A 23,243-nucleotide genomic window follows, 5' to 3' on the forward strand; every position below is an offset into this window, starting at 1 on the left:
TGACAGATGCTGAAAGAAAATAAATTATTTAAGAAAAATGTTGCATAAAAGTTTTACTGAACTGTGAGAACGAAAAATATTCCCATGACTACCTGCTTTGCTCTGAATAACGTCAATAGAAGTGGCAACACTGAAATAGCTATTTGTAGAAGAAAGATGTAATGGAAAAATCAAAAATCCCTGTAACTGCTATTCTTTTTGTGTTTTGGGGGCATGTAGCTTTCAAGGTAGCTTAGTGCAACTATTATGAGTTCTCACTCATGTCACCTATTCCTATGAAATCAAGAGAAATACTTTCTGAACAAGATTTCAAGATTATCTTTTTTTTTTTTTTCTATAGCTTTTAAGCTATCTTCACATTTCTGTATTCATTTGGAATAAAGAACAATGGAGAGCTTTTGCAGCACCTTTGGTTACATGTGTGTGCTTTGGTATAACTTGACCTTGAGTGTTATGGTGGAATTAATCCTGGATATGTCTGTAGGGCAGCTATGACCAGCTGAGCATACTCCATTCCACTCCTCAGATTTCAGGAAATGTGCTGGTCCAATGGTCCAGTGAAGACCAATAAGGCATGTTAGAGAAAGATAAAACATTGACAGTGAAACACAAGCTCAAGACATAGCTTATCAAGGACTACATTAAGAGTTTACTGGGTCAAAATCTGAAAACACCAACACAGCAACAAAACTGTATTATGCAGCCTTTCACTTCAGTAGACAAAACATAGTAAGAGCTAAAGGAACCTGATAATTCATTTTAGACATCAGAACCAAAATTAGGACCATTTTTCTGCAGTCAATAGAGTTGGCTCAGCAAGAGCTATATAGGTTCATTGTCACAGGATAGTTTTTTTCTAAAATAGATGTTTTATTTCAAACTGGAGGTAATGCAATGAAAATCTATATTCTGTGTTTTACTGAAGATGAGACAGCTAGCAAGATTGTCTCATTTAACTGTAATGTCAATATTACTATGAAATATTAAGCCTCATTTCAGAGTCTTTAAAGCAAGATGGACATTGATTTAGGATTCCAAGTGTAATTTTAGTTTGTTTAGGCCTACATTTTTCACTGCTGAAACAGGACTCTGCTGAAGCCATACTTTGTACACCTTTAATCACCTGCCTCCACCTGCAAGCTTTGCCAGCATAATTATGTTTGTAAAAGCTGCAAAGATGTGTGGCTCATTATTGGTGTCACTGCTCTGACATAGGATCAGTTATACTGGCAAGCGGGAATCTTCAGAAGCAATCTGTCAAGACCATGGATTTACAAGCTAATTGATGATGATATTCCTTAAGTATTCAGATGTTTTTCTCAGAAAACATAGAGTAGCCATAAGATTTATATACTTGTTATAAAAAAATGTGGTCTCAGTTTCCCCATGCAGAATTATTTTGGTAGGAAGATGCTAAAATATTCTTGTTGACCTTTGTTAACTAAAGAACATTTCTTTTGAATTCAACATTACCTTTCTTATCAAAATGGAGTTAGGTTATACCAAAGAAGATTATCAATTTTAAAAGGTCAAAACAAAATCAAATCTTTTGAAGTAATCAAAATATTTCTCTTGACCTGACCTTTATTGAGTTATTCATCCACTCATTTTCTGCATGAAAATTGTATGTAAAAATGTTTATATCTGAGAGATTACTAGTGTTGCAAGGTGGGACAAAAAAATCAAAACCTTCAAAATTTTTATTAAAGACAAATGTTTTTATGTACTTCTGTATTTTGAGATGCACCTTATGGTTGACTGTCAGCAGGAAACTGAGAGTTGATTGAAGAGAAAGCAGCTTTTGTGTTGGGGAAGTCAAATTATCTAATTTTAGAAGGATTTATGGAAGAGAATTAGGTGTTTCTGCTTCAATCACCATGATGAAATTATGGAATATATTTTTTAAACCGGTCTTAGGATTTAGAAATTAAAGATTTTGCTCAATATTTTTGAAAACAAAGGAAAGAATTCTGTTACTGCAGCAGCTCCTCAATTATGTTTTAGTGCAGTCAGAAAAATAGCAGCAAAATCCCCCAATAGCTTGATGGACCATCATCTTATAATTTTGGGCAATATAAAAAAAAAAGTGAGGAAATTAGAATGGTCCCTAATGTTGAGAAATAATCTTTTTTTTAAATTGCCACAGCCCAGAAACTATTAATTTATCAGTGCCTGCATAGTGTGACAGTGATCTCTGCTCATATTTGCCTCTGAAAACGTCATACAACCGTTCTTTATGCTTCTCTCTTCTCCCACACATAATATATATGTTTTTAAATCCTCTTAGGGAATGAATTTTTCACTTTCTAAATTAAGTCAGTGTCCATTTGTTGTTGTTGTTGTTGTTGTCACTACAATGTAAATAAGCATAGTGATAAATATTTTCAGAATCCATAAATCAAGGCAATTATAGCACTAAACAGAAAATATAAGAAAATTGTAGAGGTGAGATTGTTGTCCTTCTTGACCCAAATAGCTGGGCACAATTGAGGACCTGATTATTCTTACAGGAAGAAGCAGCTGATGATAGATTCTGTTAGTTGTTGGGTGCAAGTCTGGCTTTTTTGCAAGAAAACTGTTAAATCCAGTTTCTCTGAGTGCCACACAATGGGCAGTAAGTCATATCCTTGCTTACAGCTCAAAGCCTTCCCACTAGGAAATTAATTACAAAAACAGCCTCTAACTTGGTTCCAGCTGGGGCCACCCAAACAGTTTGTCCCTGGCTGTCCTCTGCGGTTTCACTCTCCTGTTCTCCTTTCTGCCCTTGCTGTCCTTCCCAAGAATGCTGTCTGTTTCCATTACCATAAGCAAGGAAGCATTGAATTGCTCCAGCAACCAAAAGGAGTGCCTGGCATGGCCTTCAGCATAGCAGGAAATCTAGCTAGGAAAGGAAAAAAACAAAAAACAGAAGGAATTGCAAGTCTGGGTTGTGAACCACAATTCTGGGCAGCTTCACAGGAAAGGAGGGGAAAATATTCATCTTGGGAAGCTGATACCAGGAGTGGTACACTTCTAGAAGAATCTGTACAGAGCAAAAGGGTCTGGGTAGTAACAGAGCTCCTCATTCCTCTGACCTACTTCTCTTGTGTGTCTTGGCCCCTTGCCCTCCCTCCAAAGAAAGCCACATGTTCTACTGCTGAGAATGCTTTATTAAGCCTTTGTGACACTTGTCTCCCTGTCTCCATGCACATACACAGAAAAATTTCATTATCCACCAGATACGCATTTGGGGCAACATTCTCTGAGGAAATAACATGATGTAAAATTTCTACTGAAGTGATAGCTGAGTGCAGAATGACTGTCTTACAGTCACAGTTGTTTGGAACTCTCCATGATTCAAGAGAATTTTGCCTTTTCCCTTTCATTTGATGGTCTGCGATTGTTTGCAGGGATCACAGTGGTTTCTTGACTCAGTCTAAACCCCTATTTCGCATTTTATGTTAATGCAAATAAATGAAACTGCTTGCATTAGGAGATGATATTAATAAAAATAGGAAGAAATCTCTGGGAATGTTTTGGCTCTCAGAAAACAGTTTCATTTAAACAACAATGAGCTACCACAACAGGAAAATAAAACTCATTAAGTAAAGTGATGTTATAAATAATGCTGATGGGAGATTTTCTCTACAAATATATGTATGGACAAATTCATGACATGAGAGTTTATAAATAGCTCTTCTGGCATTTTATCATCAGACCAATTTTTATCATCCTTAAATCAGACCAATTTACAGTATGTATGCTGACTGATTCATGGAATTATTTGTACAAGAGGCAGATGGGGACCTAAAAAGTAGGTTTCTTTTAAATATATTGCATATCACTATGTCTGTATTATCAAACCTTATTTCTTTGGGATAATAGGTATTACAGTGGTTATCTCCAATATATTTGGGGTGGGAGGGGAGGTTTCCTGTCTTTCTTCACTCCCATTCACTCAGAAATTTAGGCCTGGATTCTGTATATGTAACAAGCTGAGGGATGTAGAATAGCAACATCAATATCCTTGAAGGCCATTAATCTATCACATTTTTTTCCTTGGCTTACATGGTACATCTTCTTTATTCTTTAGAAAACTAAATTGAGAAAAGTGACTGAATTTAAAAAAAGGGAGATTCATGTTAGTAGTCCAACAAGTGTCATTTCCTTTTGTCATGATTGCTAGCTAACCATTGCTGAATTACTGTCCCATATTAAAATACCAATTGGAATGAAGATTTTCAGGAGTTACAATATAAACATATATATTGGTATATTGAACTGTGCGAATAGTTTAATTGTTGAAGCATTTGTGAATCAAGACAATGCTTAAAGTCCAGTCCATTGACTCAGGTGAGGTGGTGAACTGGATTACAGCATAACAAGAAAAAAGAAAATGAATGAAGCAGAAAATACCCTTTAATCCCCTTGGATAATGTAAAGATACCTTTTAGTTCATGTCACAGAGGCAAGTGCTGTGTATTCACGTCTGTGGAAGAAAGCTTGTGTCCTGAAACACTTCATACCTCATCTTTCAATCATTAGAATGTTACAGAAATGTCTGAACTTCTCAATCATCACCGAAGGGAAATTAAATTGATCACTGGACTGCAAGAATTCAGTAATTGTTTTGTGCTTTGCTGAGATACTCTGTGACATAAAATGGGATCCATAATGTACCCAAACCTAAGCTCAGGAATAACAAACAAGGTTGCCTATTATTCTAGGTTGTCTACCAAATTTTTAATTGGAAAACATTCCAAATGAGCTATCGTAGCTTAGTATTGCCATTGCTATTTTACATTAATGGAAAGTATGGCTGCACAAAGTTAAAAATACATTAAACAAAAGGGAACTATTTCCTGGAAAATCTCTTCTTCATATCACTGTTCGTATCAGCTGTTTTGCTCTAAAAATACCTACAAATTATTAAGTAATCAAAGAGTTGACAGTGTCTGATCCTTCTCTTTTCATCAGTAATTAAGAGCCTGGCTCTCAATTTCACACTGTGTGCTCAAACTGTTTGAATCCTTTTATGAAACACCTTTACAGAATTCAGAGTATAAACCAACTATAATTATCCTTGGGAGAAAAAAAAAAAAAGTGAATTTATGAAGTAAGAATGATCTTCTAATTTAGCAAAGTCTGAGTTTTAAGACAAGGAATCACATGTGAGCTCCATATGACTGCTAAATGTGCCAAATTAAAGATGCCAGAGATATCTAATTCACACTGCAAACTAGCTGTAGTACACAGTCATTATGCCAGTTCAATTGAAGTCATTTAGAGGGAAGATAAAACAGAGTGGGATGATATATGAAGGCCATTTTAACAGTGTGACAGAAAAGTATGATCCAGCATTTCCTATCCTGTGGAAATTACCCAGTTTCTTTTAAACACAGTAATCAGAAGCTGCAACTATTTACCTTATGTTCTGTACCCATCTCCGGAAAAGACCGAGGCCAAATGTCTGTTTTTCACTGGTGAAAGTGCAGCGTCAGAAGTGGCACAGAGTCACATTGGGGGTCTGCAATGTCCTTAGCAAGTCTGCTGAGATTGACCCCATGAGCTCTGTCACACAGCAGCACCACAACTCTGCAAATAGAATCATCTGCTCTACTGGCCAAGGGACCTGATGAGGAGACTGTGTAGAAAAACTACCTCAGGAAGGTCAAGGACTTTTGGATACTGTGTGCAAGTCCAATCCGTTCTTCACAGACATTTGCTGGATCAAATGCCTCAGGAAGTATAGACCCTTCCTCCTTTTAAAACATTTGTGAAGCTACAGGAAAAGAATAGCAATAAAAACACAAAATAAGTTAAAGGTACATTAGTCATCATACAAATATCTCTCTTTTCCAGAGGGATTTTGGCTAGTATAATAACCACTAAGAAATTGTACTTACAGATTTTTTTAAAAAATCAGATTTCTCTGATGGCTTCTGATAGTTTTAAGGTTTACTTCTCACCCTGCCAGTTCCCACCTAGGCCATCACTTACCTGTTATGACAAGGATCTGCCAGGTCTCTCTGAAGACTGAAGAGCAAAGAAAATGAAAAAGCAACAGAACTACAGACTCGACTAATAATTGTTTTAACACACACACACACAGAGGAGATATCAGCATTCTGTGGGTAATCTGTTTACTGGTTTGGGTTGCTTTCTAGACCTACCAGATCTCATGTAAAACAAGCATTTTGCTGGTGCTGATACACAACTCTTGTATGAAGTGAACAGATTAAACTATTTATGTTCAACTGCTGAAAGCACTCCAGAAATTGATGTCAATGTCAGAAACCTTATTAGGTTTCAGAAGAGGTAGGAAAGCTTCAGCCTAATCACAAGATAGGAGGTCTTCAGGCTTTTGAGAATGACATCTGAAGGGCATCGAGATTGTTTTCTATAAAAGGAAAGGGCAAATTTCCAGTACATATATAATCACTGGTAGCATTTATGTTGTCATCCTCTCTAAAGCAATAACAAAGTGCACAAATGGTGGATGATTAGAGAGGTCAGTCAAGTGCCCCATTCAGCTGTAATTGTAGAGTTTTCAAAAATTCTTTTGACATCAGAAAATATCATATGTTTTTTTAACCCAGCTTTTTGCTATGATTAGTTAATTCATGCAAAATCAGTGAAGAAACAGAATGGCAAATTAAAAGCAGTAGAACAGGAATGTCATTTTGCAGTAGTGATAAATGATCAGCAAAATCTGTTCACTTTAAAATTACTGCTACCTACCAACATTTAACCCCACATGCACAGGATCTCAACAAATTTTTGGTTAAAATACTACCACCTCACAGATCTCAAAAGTCTTTTGAAAGAAATACTGCCACATCCTTGCTGCTGTATTCTCTCTTTCCCTGCTCTACCTAGAGCACTTCACAAGATTTTCCTATCTTGCAAAGAAAATCTGAACACAATGTTTGACTTAATTAATATCAATTTTGAACTATCATACCTCAAAAGTCTGACAATTTTCCTCCTAAGAAAATTATGCTTACTCTGAAATAGTATTTGAAAAGAAATTGTGTTTTCCACTTCCTCATTTTTGTACCTGTATCTTTAAAGAGTGCCTTTGAGTAATGAATGGACATACACTTTCCAGTTTTGTAGTAAATTTTAACCAGAAAATATATAAATTATATGAAATTATATAAACATATAATCTGTCACAAATCAAATATGTGTTCTCATTCCAGTCATTTTTCTCAAAACGGGATTATTCCAATTACTTTTAGTTACTAGAAAGTGGAGGAATCCTTCAGTCCAGGTTGATTAGAGTTTTCAGTTCCAGGAACAAGGAAAACAAATGACATCATCCATTGCACCAGGTGAAAACCCTCATTATTTATACACTTTATTGCTTCAGAAAAGTGGGAAACTGAAATAGAAGAAATACCTGGCAGGAAGGATGTGGAACTGGGGAAGCAAAGAGGGAGTCCTGTTCTGACTCACCAGTGTGAAGGATAAAAAAAGGAAAGCACTCTGATGATCAAAACCTTAAATTTTATGTCACTTCTGTAATTCCAGACCATGAGAGATGGAGCTTTTGGCAGGTTAGAAAAATTTCTCTGTAGTAAAGTCCTGATGACACATCAGTAACACATTCAGAGCTCAGTGTGAATGATTTGTCCTGTGAAGTTTATTACATAATAGAAAAAAAATGATGTTAAACATATTAGGTTGTACCTTTGACATGAAACGGTAATTTCAGTGCACCTAAATTTTAGCACTGGGCTTTTGATCAGGGAGAATGAGGTAGTTCAACTGGTCCCCAGACAAAAATTTGTAGCTTCTTAAATGTTGTGATGACACTTAATGTTTGCAGTCATTTCAGTTCTTCATTTAATGGTTGCTTGCCTGCCATCAACAACTATTAGGATGGAGTCATAAGCTCTTTGGAAGAGTTAATATTGCTGCCTTGGTTTTTATCTTATTTTATTTTAGGACACTTTTTTCCAAGAGCTTTATTTTTCCATTTAGGGTTTCTACAGAAATTCAGGGTAGGAAAAGGTTTTAAATGTTAATGTCTTGCCTACTGAAGGCTTTGCAAAGAAAATTGTGAATAGTTTCACTGCTATGAGGCAGTGCATCATAGCTCAAGGTTGTTTGGGTTTTCTCTTTTTTTTTACATTGTATGAGGTCAGGGGAAATGCCTCACATACAAAAACACCAGTGGAAAAAAGTGAACTGAAGATTATTGCTGTGACCACTGAAATACATAGCAGAAGTCATACATCATCAGGGGAAGCAAAAATAAGCTTTAGGAAATTATTGAGATCTCCCCAAAGTCCTTCCATGAGCAATTCTACTTTTTAGCTGGTGAAAACAATATTCTTCCTTATATAATAATCATACTTCTTCATGAGACATTTTGCATGTGTTATTCATAAAAAAGGAAAATGGAAAAGCCCACTGGGACAATCAGGTACAGAAAGCTGCATCTGAGTTGATCTTAGTTTGGCTGAAGTTCAAATCCAGTCTTTCAAAGTAGAAAGGAAAAATAGCTTTCAGTATTTCAGCATTTTCTGTAAACACAGCAGACTGTAGGTACATGAATCTCAGAACAGAAAACAGGAGTGTTCTGCAGTATGTAATTAAAACAAGTTCTCTTAGAATCACATACAAGATCCTTGTGTTCTTTTATGATTTACACCATTAAGAAGCAGTCTAGCAGTTTGACCAGACCCTAATATCTATTCTAAGTTTATACAGCATAGCAGCTATTAACCCTTTTCTCTGTCAACTGCTCTTTCCTCTGGGCATTAAAACAAAAACAAAACAAAACAAAACAAGAAAAAAAAAGTGAGTAGGTCAAGGGGTGGTCTTGAAGATTTCTCTGAGTCTCAGTTATTGATTCTCCTTCATATAAACAGTTCTGATAGTCTCCAGACTATCATATCTGCAATATTATAGAATCTCCTTTCAAAATGAATGAAAAGTTGCAAAGCTTCCGGCAATATTTCATTTTTCACAGGCAAACGCTGGTTCTAAAAGACTTTTTTTTTAAATTTTTGATGATTTATGATCTCTCCTAAGCCACTGGTATAGTTAAATGGTCTTTAATGAGAAACTACCTGAAACATGGCAATGTTTCATACATTGTTTATCAGCCATTTGCCAGTGACACTAGAACTGCAGGTGAAAGGAAAGAGAAATTTAAATATATTATTCTTAATGCCTGTGCCTTATAGAAAAGTCGACGTCCTGAAGCTGATAAATATGACTGACACTGTTAAATACACAGTGAGTTCAGATATTTTGTTTCAGGTTTGCAGCAGATGTGACCTCACCAGGTAGCAGCTATCAAGCAGCTGTTTCCTCAGATCCTTGTGTTTCACTGTATTTCCCTGCAGGTTCATGGGTCTGCTGTCATCACAAGTTACCCTTAAGTTGTCCACTCTGTATCCTACACATCCCCAATCTACTTAAAATATAGCTAAGTACCACTGAGGTGTGAAGCAAAGGAAATCTGAGTCCAAATATTTCAACTTTTCTTTCTGCAGCCGGACCCTGCGGGCAGAGATATCTCCATCCGACCGATCTTGGAGCACTGCGAAAACACCCACATGACCATTTGGCTTGGCATTGTCTATGCTTACAAAGGGCTGCTGATGGTAAGCACAGCTTCTTCTGCACAGCACTGACCTCAAGCTGCTATTTACTGATAGGCATGAACTGAATTATATTTGCTTTCCTGGTGGCTGGGAGTGAGTGAAAAACTGCCTCGAGTGCAACTTCTATAATCAGATCTGCTCTAGTATTCATTAGATAGTCATTTGTAGATATATACATATGTAAAATAAATAAGACATCTGTAGCATTTAAGCTGAATATTATGGATATACCACAAACTTAGAAATTCAGTAGTGGAAAGATGGGTCTATAAATGAGACAACTTTGTAAATAAAGAAGTCAAATCATCTGAATTTCTGTAGGTTGTCCAAAAAGATAGAACTAGGCTGTCCATGATGTTTGCCTCGTAGTTGCTAATGTATTTGAGGAATAGTCATGAGATGCAAGATTAATCTGGGGCCTGAATCAAAACAACCCTTTTGTCCCTGAGGCTCATCTCCATAAAAAGATTTAGTAACTAAAACAAACTTCAGGAACCAGGGACCCTGAGGCTTGATAGTTTAAAAAAAAAAAAAAAAGAAAGAAAAAGAAACTGTATAGGTGTCTATTAGTGATTAAAAGCTCATGAGCCTGAAGGTTTGGAAAACATCTGATATGGACAGCACTGACTAGCAGAACACCTATCTCGAGTTAAGCCCCATCTGCATCCTAAGCCTGATAGACATTAGTCTACACTGCCTGAAGGGGTCAATCTGTTCTGTGCATTTGGAGCATGCTGGTTCATTAGGACACCAGGGAAACACTGGATCAGCTGCTTCCACTTGGCATGGTTGGTGCTGCTGCCCAGAGGGGGCTGCTGGTGCCTACAGTCCTCTTCTTCCCTCTCCCCTACGAATGCTCGGATGCGTCCTGCTGCTTTTCATGCTGCTTTTCTCAGGCTGAAAATCTTTAAGTATCTAATACAAGGTTCAGCAGGGACGAATGAGAAGTTTTGTTTCTTTAAATTCTAAACAGTTGCTTTGTGGTCAGACCATTCTGCTGGGGTGAGCCTTCAAGCAAGGAGGCACTAGCATCAAGTGTCTCCATGCCCCAGGTGAGAGCTCTGATCATCGAGCTACCAGCCAAAAGGAAGCCTTCTCAGCTCCCCATTTAATTAAGAAAGAAAAAAAAAAAAAAGATAACTTTAGGTGTAGATGCCTCCTTTTCAGAGAATGTCCAAGCATGCTGTAAAATAAAGAGCTAGGACATATGTGCTCCCTCCAATGGGATCAGAAATTAGGAGAGACTCCACACCTCAGCACGTCCTACTGGTAGGTCAGCTCGGGATGGCTCTGGATGCTCATTAACCTTGGCATGTAGCAAAGGACCAAGGAATTTATGTCCTAAAGGGCACCACAAGTTGGGAGCTGTGACATTGACCAGCACTGGGGTCACAGTAAGATTCAAACAAATGGTAGAATTTTCTTGGTTTTTAAAATAATTTCATCCGTGTTTTCAGTTAAAATATTTTAAATATGCATTCTCAGGCAACTTTCTATGAGGTTTTGAGTGGTGTTAGACAGTTTTCAAACTGCTTGGCTTCTCAGCAGTCCTTTGCCCTAGATTGATTTGCCAGCATGTATGTTGGATTATTTTCTACAAGATATTTGACACTCTTTAAGTCTGCAAGTGTCTTTTGCAAACTTATTTTGCAAATGCCATCACATTATTATGTATTAGACAATAATATGTGCATAGATGCATATGTAAAATGCCCAATTCATTATTGAATATCTTGGTCTGTGGTATATTTATAATATTCAGCTGAAGTGCTACTAATATCTTATTTATTTTATGTATGCCATTACTTACTAATTTCAGATACACAGTGTTTTACAACCACCAGTGAAATACACACTTTTTATTACTCCAGTGCCCTCTTAACACACAAATCACTACATATTAAAAAGGAAGATACTCATTCTGAATCATTTAAATAATTGCTATGATGAGTGAATGAGTGATATGAGGACAGCAGAATTGATGCATTTTATCTCATCACCAAAGATGTTTCTGTACACCACACATACTTTGCCTTCAGAACAAAAAACAAAACCTCTCATGTCACTGTATGATTTTATAAAGGTTTAGCTAATACAAAACTCTGTGAATTTCTAATAATAAAATATATATATAATTTAACGTGCTATGTACTAAAGAGCTAGTATTGCTAATTCCAGCACAATGCAATATTAAAGGTGAAATGGTTTTACTTGGGCTAAAATTATTTGCTGTGACCTCTTGTCTCACAATGGGAATACAAAAAATGGGGTTAACCTAAAGAAGTTCCTTTTTTTTTTGTCTTGAAGTAAAAGCAATACTGTCCATTCTGATGTCCTAAATGCATTGATGCAGTGAATAAATCACTCAGGGTAGGGCAGAGCATAGAAGAGTACAAAAGGGCAGGGAATGCAAGGATTGGGAAAATAAGGGAAGGCATTACTTGACAGGATACACAGGGTCTCTCTACATTAAAGTGAGCAAACTCTAAAAGTCAGATTTCCAATTCTTCAATTGCCTCTGAAGGGATGTGAGGAACTGCTTAGTTTGCAGAATGCTTCTCAGTTATTAGATTCAGATTGCTCAGGTGACTACAGAATAACAGGAAAATTACCATCCTAAATTTTGCATGTACCATTTTATTAATCTTCTTAATGACCAACGTATTAGTCTTCTCCAGTTCCTCTACACGTAAAGGATTCACTGTTTTCTCACATCTCAAGTTCAGCTCTGAAAAGGCTGCGTACAAGTTCAAGGTCTGTCTATGTGCACACGTTGACAATCAAAGAATTACAGAATCAATTATGCTTCTGAGATCTAGTCCAACCTATGCCTGAACACCACAACATCAACTAGATCAGTTGCATGTCAATTAGTCAGTTGCAGTATTTTGATTTTTGATGAGGGATAGTTGAAAAGCACCTTTCTTTCATATATTCCAAAGGATGATAGAAAACACGCTGTCCTAAACTCTTGTTATGGTGGTGCATTATTTGGTGCCATCCTTCTGAGGGGTATGAGTTATTTGTTTCATCTCAGCCAGAACAATACCAGGCTGGACTCCTAGAATGCTTTGCTTATTAATCACACACACATTAGTCTTGTCTACTGTTTAATTCCTCTCTTCCTGATACTGCTTTGAGTTAACGTTAGACTCCAGGTGTACATATGTTGGAAGTTTCATTGTGACCCTGACACTTTGTTACAGGTACCTGTTATTCAGCTACTGAGAAACAGGCTTTTGAGGCAAAACTATATTTTGAGCTTGGCTGTTGCTCTCTGTATGAAATCCTACTTTTGCCCTTGTTAATTGAGGGTTTTAAGCCGTAACTAATAATAGTGACCACTGCTCATACACAATTTTTAATGTGTTGTCCTTAGCTAACCTTGCCAAGGATGAAAATATCAGTGCTTCATGACTGAGATAGGAAAAAAAAATAATGCATATTCATCATGGGACTTGATAAATGTTACTAAGAATAAGAAATTTATTTTCTTCTAATGATTCATATTCCAACATCTCACTATAGTTGATATACTGCACAACACAACTCTGTAATTGATTTAGAAGCCAAAGAAAATATTAATTCAACTAAAATATATCCTTGGGATAATGTTCAATCTTAATTTCAAGTCAGAAAGAATCCCCTGCTTCCTAAGGCTCTCTAATTGCTAAGCAGAATTTTTCTTACTTACTTTGGTGGGTCTTACATATATATTCTCCCTCTTACTCTAAAACAACATGATGTCCTTATTTCCAGACAAATTTCTTTGCATTTGGCCAAATTTCTGTGATCTCCCTAAAAATCTTTCTGTGACTTGTCTACCATTCTTCCCCTCTGCTTCCTCTGCATCATTTTCTGCCATGTTATTACCTCCTCCAAGTCAATGTACATATCTGGGACGGCTTAAGTGAGAATGTTTTTAATTATCCTTTTCTTTTAATAGCTTCTCATTAATAGTTATATGTTTAGACCCATCACATAGATTTCAATCAGTTTAAATTTGTTGTATTGATTTTATAGCATTTTGTATTTAAATAATGATACTGTGCACTATTAAGATAAACACTACTGAGAAATCCATGTATCCTGCATGAATGTAATTACCTTTATTCAGTCTTGCAAACTCATTTTAAAAAAATAATAGCAATTTGAATTATATTGCTATCCCCCCTTTTTTTTTTCTCCACTTATTGGCCGATTTCAGCCATTTCATTAATTTGCTTAGGATAGAAATTATGGTAATAGCTCTGTAATCACTAGGGGTGTTCCACTTTCTCTTTTCCCATATGGTCTCTTTGTATCTTAAGCGGAGCTTTGCCAGAATTCCAGTAAATATCAACAATTAAACCCAGCAGTCCTGAAAACTTCTAAATCAATTCTTAAAACTGCTGCTTGTAAGTTACTGGAGCTCTGTGATTACAGCAGCTTGTCTTGACAGAGTTTTCAAAAGCTCTCTGCTGGAATCAGCTGCACTTCACTGTTTTAGCAAGATGTGAATGGACTCTTCCATCTCTACGCAAATATAGGACAAAACCCTTGCTAAGCACATCTGATCAGGCATCATTGCTATTGAATTTGTCATCAAAGAATGAATTGTTATTACGATTCATTTTTCTCAACTTACATTTTTATAAATCCTTATGAATTCTGTTAATGCTGCTAGCCATGCATTTACTACTATACATTTAACTTACCCTTCCACTATCTCTATTTTAGAGCTATTATTTCTAGTCATTATTACAAATTTCCTCTTTTTAACTTTTGTTACATTCTGTCCAGTCTTTGGCCAATTTTATTGGTTATTTGTTTTACATTCCACAACAACCAAAACTATTTTTAAGGCAAGAATAGCTTTTTTACATATGTGCAGCTTAGGACAGATCATTTACAGCACATATACAAGCATCTTTCTCTTGCTGTTTGTAAATATACCTGTTGCTACCACTTCTCCAAAGGCTTCCTTTGCTTTGTTGACTAATACATAAACATTACTTTTCCAGTTTTCTCATGCACTCGGAAAAAGATTTTTGAAAAAGGAGTTAGGTACCATGGTCTAGAGTTTGGGTCCAAGTCAGTGCCCTGCAGCCCACTCTTCCCTCAGCACTTGGTGTTCTTGCCTCTGCAGGAAGGAGGAGAAGCAGATGCTCGTTGTGTGACAGGCACCAGTTCCCAAGTACTCAGCAAAAATCTTGGTCACTGACAGCATTTAGATACCTACAGATGGTGCTGAGGGATGGTCTGGCTTTCCTTGCTGGATGTTGGATGTAGCTTCTCACTGCTGCTCCAGGTGCTTAAGCCATCTGTGTGTGTCAAGCCGAGGAGCTGTGTAAGAACAGTACAGCTGTGGTGTGCAACACATGTTCCTCCTTTTGTCATTTTACCATTATTTTATATTTACTCAATGAAAGCTGGATGTAAAAATGGGGGCTTTGTCACTAAGGAAAAGGAAGCAGTGAAGCAGTTCACCCAGAGAGTTTGATCAACCTTGGTCCTTAAAAGGTTCCAGAACTAGACTGGATAAAAGTATGAACAACCTGGACTGAACTCCCATCTGAGCCTGCTTTTTGAGCAGGAGGTTACACTACATTATTTCCTCAAGTCCCTCCCAATTATCTTATGAGATTATATCAACCATGTTATTACAGTAATTTCATGACTATAAGGCACACCCTTTTGACTAAAATTTTCCCTCGAACCCGGAAATGAGCCTTATAGTCCGGTGCACCTTATATTATCTACAAAGTTGCAAAATTTGCCAAACCGGAAGTGTGAGCTGTGAGCCGTGGGGGGAGCCAGCAGTGCCACGGCAGCCAGCTGGAGGCAGGCCCAGGGGCCCGCGGCACCACCCCTGCCAGATGGAGGTGGGCCTGGGGGCCCACAGCACCACCCCTGCCGGGTCCAGATGGTCCCGGGGGCCAATGGCTGCCGGGTGGAGGCGGGGCCTCGGCCAGCAACCGCGTGGGGGGAGCTGGGGGCGGAGCCTCGCTGCAAAAAAAAAGTGCGCCTTATAGTCCGGTGCGCCTTATATGATCTACAAAGTTGCAGATTTTGCCGACTCCCGGGGGGTGCGCCTTATAGTCCCGTGCACCTTATGGTCATGAAATTACTGTAATTAATACCTTTCTTAAATTAATAAACTTGATGTGTAGAAAAATTGAATAGTTTTCAGATTGTGTTAAAATTCCCAATTGTTTACTGATAACACCTTTGATTTTTAACACATATATTTGCATTCTTTCCTAATTCCCTTCATGATCAAAAACAGAACTCAGAAGAAGGATCTACTCCTTATAAATTAACTTGCATGATTCCAACTCATGTATATGATGGGACCTATCTGTCCCATCTTACAGTAATTAGAGGGGGAGATAATTAAGCTTTCTGGTGGGGGAAAGTTGTTTATAGTGGTAACCGATATTTATTATAGCTTCAATACAACATAGACAGTATTTTAGCATCCAAAACCATATTTCCATATGGTTTTGTTTGATAAATTTTTCCCTAATATGACCATAAGGAAACTTCAAATATATTTCTGAAATATTGCAGATAATGCAGTATTCCCTTATGTGTCTCTTGGTATCAGTTTTTGTATAGCAGAAATTGATTTAAACTATAGCACACACTGGCTTTTAGCAGAGGTGCTTCACCTCTTTACAAAGCTGTGATTGTGGTAATCTTATGCCAGAGACAATATAAAACTATTCCAAATGGATATTGGCTAATGACCAGTTGTGCATTTGTTTCAACTGAGTTACTATAATGTGTTTCATGACTAAGCAGAATTTTCATGGCAAAAGTCAAACACACTCTGAATGGAAATACTTTATTGACCTGTTGATTTGGGAGGCTGGAGTATAAAGTGAAATCTGGATGCCTGTTAGTGTTCATAGCTTTATGCAGCTGCTTTTCCGTCTTGCACTGGGTATAAAGGGTTTTGCCAAGACCTTTAAGAAGAAAGTCCTTCAGCTGAGTAGCTGAATATGCATACCTTGCAACTAAAATCAATATTTAGCTCTTGTCCTAATGCTCAATGGAAATATTAAGCTTTCCCTAAGTAATGTCTATCCAGAGCAGCTCTGTGAAAATTAACTAAATTCACAGCTGACTCACAGCAGATCAGGGAAGAACAATGGTTTAACATCAGATTGTAGTGACGTGCTGGTAAGAGACCTACATGGGAATAGTTTGTCTTTTGGTTTTCTAACCCTCCTTTTTGTACAGGTAATTTTAAAAAAAAAATCGCTTTTCTATGTATGCTGCTCAGAATTTTGTACTGCACAATTCTCCAGTGAAAACATGAAGACCAAAAATCCTTTTATTTTTTTTTTTGGTTCATTGAAAAATATCTTCATCCATCTTACTGAAATAAAAATGTGCCTGTGTCTGTGACGATATGGGATGAATAAACCGGAGTGGAGAAATGCACAAGTCAAGTTTCACAGTTACTTCAAGCTCACAAGCCTTTACAGGCCAGAGTCCAGAAATGCCTTGGTTTAAGGGAGCCAGGAGTGGAAACTTTACAGTAATCTAGCTAGAAGAAACAAAACCAAAACAAACAAAATTCTCCAGATGTAAAATATTTAAAGAAAAGGCTTGCTTTTTTCTTTTATGTGGCACACAACAGGGCTGCTAACAAGTGAACTGGGTCAGTGCTACTACAATACAGCAATTAGCTGCAGCCTGGTCCAATATGTAATATTTCCAAAACCAAATACCCTAGTTATTGGCAAGCATGACTTCTGACAAGACTGGAGATTTTTCCTCTGGTATTTCTCTGCTCTTGTCAGATACTTTTAGTGTAATTTTCTCTATCTTTCTTTCCTAATAGTGTTCGTAACCTAAGCTGAAATGACTTTGAAATGAAACATTTAAAAATGGTTTAAAGGCAGTACAGAGCAATGGAGGTGAATAAATAATTTCCTTCTTGTCATGTGACAGTCTGTGCAATCCAATAGCAAATTAGGCACTTGGTTGCATCGGTATATATTATGAATCTAGGCAATTGTTACTGTGTTTAGCAGCAATTCTCATGAACAAGATTTAAAGTTAACTAGCTGGTAGAGTTTTAAAAAACAGTGTTAAATATTTTCCAATACTTCAGCTAAAAATAATTTTATTATATTCCCAGATATCAAAATTCAGTCAGTACAAATTTTTTTTAAATAAAAGTTTGCCTGTTATGCCTCTAACATTTTAATGTAGATTTGTTTTAATGATCACTGTTCTATCTTTAACCACAATGATAACAACCGTGTTGTCTTCAGATACTTCAGATACTGTTTTCCCCAAATTTATACAGTGGTTTTCTCACAGCCTTTTTAGGTGCACTGACAACACAGTTTAAACCTACCATACCAACAGTTGCAAAGGTAATACTCTAAATCAGAGTCTAATGGAAGCTGCCTAACCTCAAACAAAAGATTAAACAAACCAATCCTGCCTGTCCAGCTGCCTTAATCTTCTGAGAAAACCCAAACCAATATTTTATGGTACTTTCTACATCAAGAAGATGTGTGTATTAGACCACCAAAATTGAAGAAGGCTTTAAGCTCATGAATAACAGTGTAGGAAGCCTTCCTGGCTGCATTCTCAGTGTCATTGGTTGGGATCCAAAAAGGACTAAAATTAGACCAGTGTCCTTAAATCTTAGACAACAACTTTCTACAGGGGAATGTATAGCCCTGAGTTATTCAAAGTCCTTTGGAGTTGCGTGGGGTCCATCAGAAGGCTCAGGATGTGAATTGTAACTGGTGTAAACCAGTGGGGACAGATGTGTCCTGCACCTCTCTGAATCCAGCACTTTAGCAGGGCTAAGAGCTGCCTGCCTCCATCCCAATGTGTATCTACGCACACCTTCTCTAAAGACTGTTTAATCAAAATTCTCAGCAGAGATCAGAACTAACATCCCATGCAAGTGCCCAAATAATTAAGACAGTCACTCTTTCATTACATAAAATCTGACAGCTCTGAAAGAAGTTCAAGAGCTCCTTTGGAAGCCAGACTCTGCTCTGGGGTTAGGGAGCACATCTCAGGCAAAATTTGGAATTGTGCTGTGCTCTCCAAATATGAAGCTACGCAATGGTCAGCACCAGCATCATCTTGAATGAAGATAGCTGATGATGTATTTTGTGTGGGGCCCAAGCCAGTGGACAGACTGAGAAGCCTTTACCAGCTTGGGCCCTGTAGGAGCAATAGGAGGAGAGACAGCTGCATTGCAAATCCCAGCAGGCAGCCTAAAAATATCAAATAGCCCTCAAATTCCACAGCAGACCCAAGAATTAGGTGACCCCAAGCATAATTTGAAATGTAATTTTATTATCTGGGGAAGATAGGTGTTTAAAGTTTGGGTACCAGGAGTAAAGAGGAGCTGAACTAGGTACTATGAGTCTTTGGTTTTAACTGTAGCTCCCAAGTTTTATATTCAAAAGGAATCAGAAATCTGGACCTTTCACTAGCAGTGTCTGCATCCCATTTGTCAACCAAGCCATTTTACAGGATTTTTATCTCAGAGGAAAAACCTTTCTGACTCCACTTAGCCCTGCAGGCATCTGTACCAGGCAAACAAGCAGCACCTCTGCAATCGCCATTGCCCTGGCAGCAGGATGCAGAAAACTATCAGCTTTGATCTATGTTTGAGTCTCAAAGATGAGCTGTGACTTCTAGAAAAGAAGATCTCTCTTCCTGAGGCAAGCATTTTACCCAAAATGCTAATAAAAATTAAAAATAATGCTCCCAGATTTAAAGTGCCTCATTCTGAGGAAACACTTGCTGCAAGAGCCTCTCCCTTTCTTTTTTATCATATAAACATATATCTTCCTTTCATCCAAAAGATATTTAACCATTTTCCAAGCTGTTCTCAATTATAAATGAGACTGGGCCAAACCATAACCCCCACAACACTCTTCAAACGATCTTTTTCCTTATAATTGATATTTTAGATCATTTTATAACCACCTCAGCTATAAATTCATCGCCATTATTTGTAATAAGTGCTGGCCTCGTGTAAGTATATTGGCTGTTTTCCCAGAATAATGCTTTTGGAATGGAATCCATTCATACTGGGGGAAGTGGAGGAGAGTGAGGGATGATCTACAGCCCTAAAAATCTCATTAATAATTAACCATAGTATGAGAAGATAGAAATGTTCTCCACAGTTAATCAGGGTCTCATACCTTTAAATATGGGATGTAGAAATACAGGCAAGGATTCCTTCTACTCCTCAAAACAGCTCAGCCCAGAACAGCCTGATAGTCAGTTCAGGGCTGGCAAAATATAAATTTGCAGCAGAACTGAGTAGTGCAGCACCAAGATTGCAGGGAGGGGAGAACAGGCAAGCCCTGAAATGGTGGGGTTGGGAGGGAATAGGTTTGTCTCCTGAAAAAAGGCAACACCACTGTATGTCCCCCGCCATGCACCTGGGTGAATACAGTGACAATTGGCTTCTACAGAGCCTGAAAAGGAATCTGTACATTCCTGCTCTGCCTGTGCACAATGTCAGACCAACAGCAAAGGACTGCTGCCTGCATCCTTCCCTATTGCAGGGATTACCTTGTTTGCCAGAGGAGCTCTGAAAATGTATCAGAGGATGCTCTAGCACAAAGCTTGATGAGGAGCTTGCTCACCTCAGCTGCCCTACCTGCATGGCTGAGACCCCTTGCTGACCCAGGTAGCTGCCTACAGACCCCTTAAGAGCATCCATCCCCTTCCCATGCTCTGCCTGCAACAGCCACTACTGTTCTTCCTGCAATTCTCAGGCTGCTGGGACAGTGAGTAGAAGAGGTAGTGGGCTGAAATGAGGTGTGGGCTCCAGTCCTACTAAAGGAGGGTAAACTGGAGAGGCAGGACTACAACAACAAAGAAATGAAGTGCCCTGAACCGGACCATCTCCTGCAGCAGCACGTAGAGGGATAGGGTGGGAATGTTGCTGAGAAAGACTCGGGAAGGGACTGCAAGGACAAATACTGCTGCTGGTGCTGGGAAGAGCCACCTGTGGCAATGTATCTTGACAGGGATTGCAGCAGCGATGGCAGCGCTGGAAAGTGGGTGAGCAAATGGTTCTACATCCCCTGTCTGGACTGGGAAGCCCCTGCAGCCTGCCGCATTCCATGGGCTGAGAGAAGATGCCTAATCTGCCAAAGCTGCCCAGCCAGCTCTGCTCATGAACATGTGTAAGGGTGACATGTGCTGTAGGCAAGAAAATGAAATAAGCCAGCACAGAAGCTCAGGGAGGGCAGGGCTGGCAGTTCAGCAGCATGTCCTGGTTGGAAGTGCCTGGAGTAGGTAGATGGCTGCAGCCTGGAAGTGCCTGTGGAAGTGCAAAGTAGCTGAGTCACAAGTGGTTGGTTGGCTTTTTTTCCATTGTTATTTGAGATTAAAACTAAGCAAATAACAAAGGACTTGCATTACTAGTGTCCCAGGGTTGCTATGAAACCCAAGTCTGTAGAGAAAACATCAATCTGCCATTTCCCCACTCTGTTTTGCTTGTCTGGCAATGAAAGTTCTGTTCTAGTCCAGGTTGTTTGCCATCACCATTGACCTCCAATTTCCTGGATTGCACATAAATTGAGGTTGCATAAAAGAGAAGATTATCTCCATGACATGGCAGTGGATAAATGTCATTTGTCAGTGGACAAATATCTGGGAGGAAGGCTACTAAGGTCAATGGGAGTGTACCTTTGTTCTTTCTCCTTCTTGTCTGTCCCTGCATTGTGATCAGAAAAAAGCTAGAAAGCATAGAAACCCTGTCCTGGACCTTAGTGATGGCTCCTCTCTCTGTCCTTCCCATCCATCCAGTACCATCTGTTGTCTATCATGCTTCCCAAGGCACCATACACCCCTACAGGGCTTTGCCTAGGCTATAGGCTGGGTTACCTATTCACAATGTCTTGAGTTCATTTAGGCTTTTACTGCATTGCCAGAACTCCTCTGAGGAATGCAAGAGGAAGAAAATAATTGTCTACAGCAGTTCATGTTGCAGAAAAATCTAATTAAATTTCAAGGGATGGAGATGGCTTCCTTCCACTAAAGGCTTTCCCCTGCTGAATTGCAAAAGCATATTGCAAATAACAAAGGGCCTAAAACTTAAAAATACACCAAAGGAAAAAAGCAAACAAAAATTGCCACAAGAATGTTTTATGCCAGAAATCATTAGACAACTGCAATTGAAAGGCCATTACCAACTCCCACTATAATAAAAAACATTATAATTGTAATCTGAAAAACTCGGGTGACACTTTCTACATTGTATATTTATCTCTCATGGGACACATCTTGGCACTGCTGCTTATTAATGTAGGTGATAATCATGTAATGAATAGCTGGATTGATAAGAGCATATTGAGAACAGCTGCTAAAAATAGCCAAAAAACAATGCGCATTATATCTTTACTGGAATCCTTGAAAAGGAACAGGAAGAAGAGTCTTTTAAAATTATTTAAAATATAAAATGAAGATGACTATAGCATTTAGAAAAATTTGTTCCGATCAGGAGTAATTTTAAGTTTCACATTTTTTTTTGTTCAAGCAGGAATCTATCCTAATGAGCAAAACAAATCACACAGGCAATTAGACATTGAGAAAAAGGTAGTTGTATATCTCTGAATTGCAATATCGCCTATATCTGTCAAGTTGGAAAACACACCTGTTCTAAATTAGCACTTTTTCTAGATGACAGCCAATTCCTCGTAAAACTATCATCATTTCTCCTTGTTTTACCATTGCAGTTATTTGGGTGTTTCCTCGCCTGGGAGACGCGAAATGTCAGCATTCCTGCACTGAACGACAGCAAGTACATCGGAATGAGTGTATACAACGTGGGGATAATGTGCATTATCGGTGCTGCTGTGTCATTCCTTACTCGGGACCAGCCCAATGTGCAGTTCTGCATCGTTGCTTTAGTCATAATATTCTGCAGCACCATTACTCTCTGCCTTGTGTTTGTACCCAAGGTAGGTGAATTTGTTTTGTGTGGGTCTGGATTGTTTTCCTGCTGTAATTATTGTGTAGGTGTTTATCACCTTTTCAAGTGCAGGGGGTGTGTATGAATTCTTATCCAAGCCCATATACAAACTCTTCTCTCTGGACCCTGAAGGAAAAGGAAAGCTTCATCGTATTTTGGAGAAAGTGTGAATACATGAGCTACTAATGCCTATATTTTTACTGAAATTGTGACTGGGGAAACAAAAGTTGGTTTCTGTAGTTTCAATGCAATAGTGTCTATTTCCAGCTTTCAGGAAATTTTTGGAAAAAGTGGATATATAAGTGGAGATTCAGCGGGGACAGGTCCTGTTGTCTACTCTGCCGTGTTTCTTCTCTTCTTTCTTCTTTTTGGCGACAAGTTACAGCTACCAGAGGAATGGCATAAAGCTTTCTCTGGAGAGTTTAAGGCTGGATACTAGGAAAAGGTTCTTCACTCTGAGGGTAATTGGGCACTGGAAGGGATGTCCTGGGAAGTGATAACAGCACCAGCCTGATGCAGTTCAAGAAGTATTTGAACAATGCTCTTGGGCACTTGGTGTGATCTTTGGGGTGTTCCTGTGCAGCTGGGCTTTAGTGATCCCAATAGCTCCCTTCCCAGGATATTCTAAGATTCTTACATGCTCTAAACAAGATAATCAAGATCTCGGTTTCTATACC

The 23,243-nt window shown here is 38.3% G+C and overlaps 1 protein-coding gene across 1 annotated transcript in view; it reads left to right on the forward strand.

Moving 5' to 3' along the window:
- GABBR2 (gamma-aminobutyric acid type B receptor subunit 2) overlaps positions 1 to 23,243 on the forward strand; it is a 476,329-nt gene that overhangs the window by 423,960 nt on the left and 29,126 nt on the right. Inside the window, exons 14-15 of the mRNA XM_033069711.2 lie at positions 9,492 to 9,602; positions 22,331 to 22,555. Coding sequence (XP_032925602.1) covers positions 9,492 to 9,602; positions 22,331 to 22,555 — 336 coding nt within the window. The remainder of the gene's footprint in view (positions 1 to 9,491; positions 9,603 to 22,330; positions 22,556 to 23,243) is intronic.

The sequence above is a fragment of the Catharus ustulatus genome, chromosome 1, assembly GCF_009819885.2.
Source record: "Catharus ustulatus isolate bCatUst1 chromosome 1, bCatUst1.pri.v2, whole genome shotgun sequence".
In the NCBI taxonomy this organism is placed as follows: domain Eukaryota; kingdom Metazoa; phylum Chordata; class Aves; order Passeriformes; family Turdidae; genus Catharus; species Catharus ustulatus.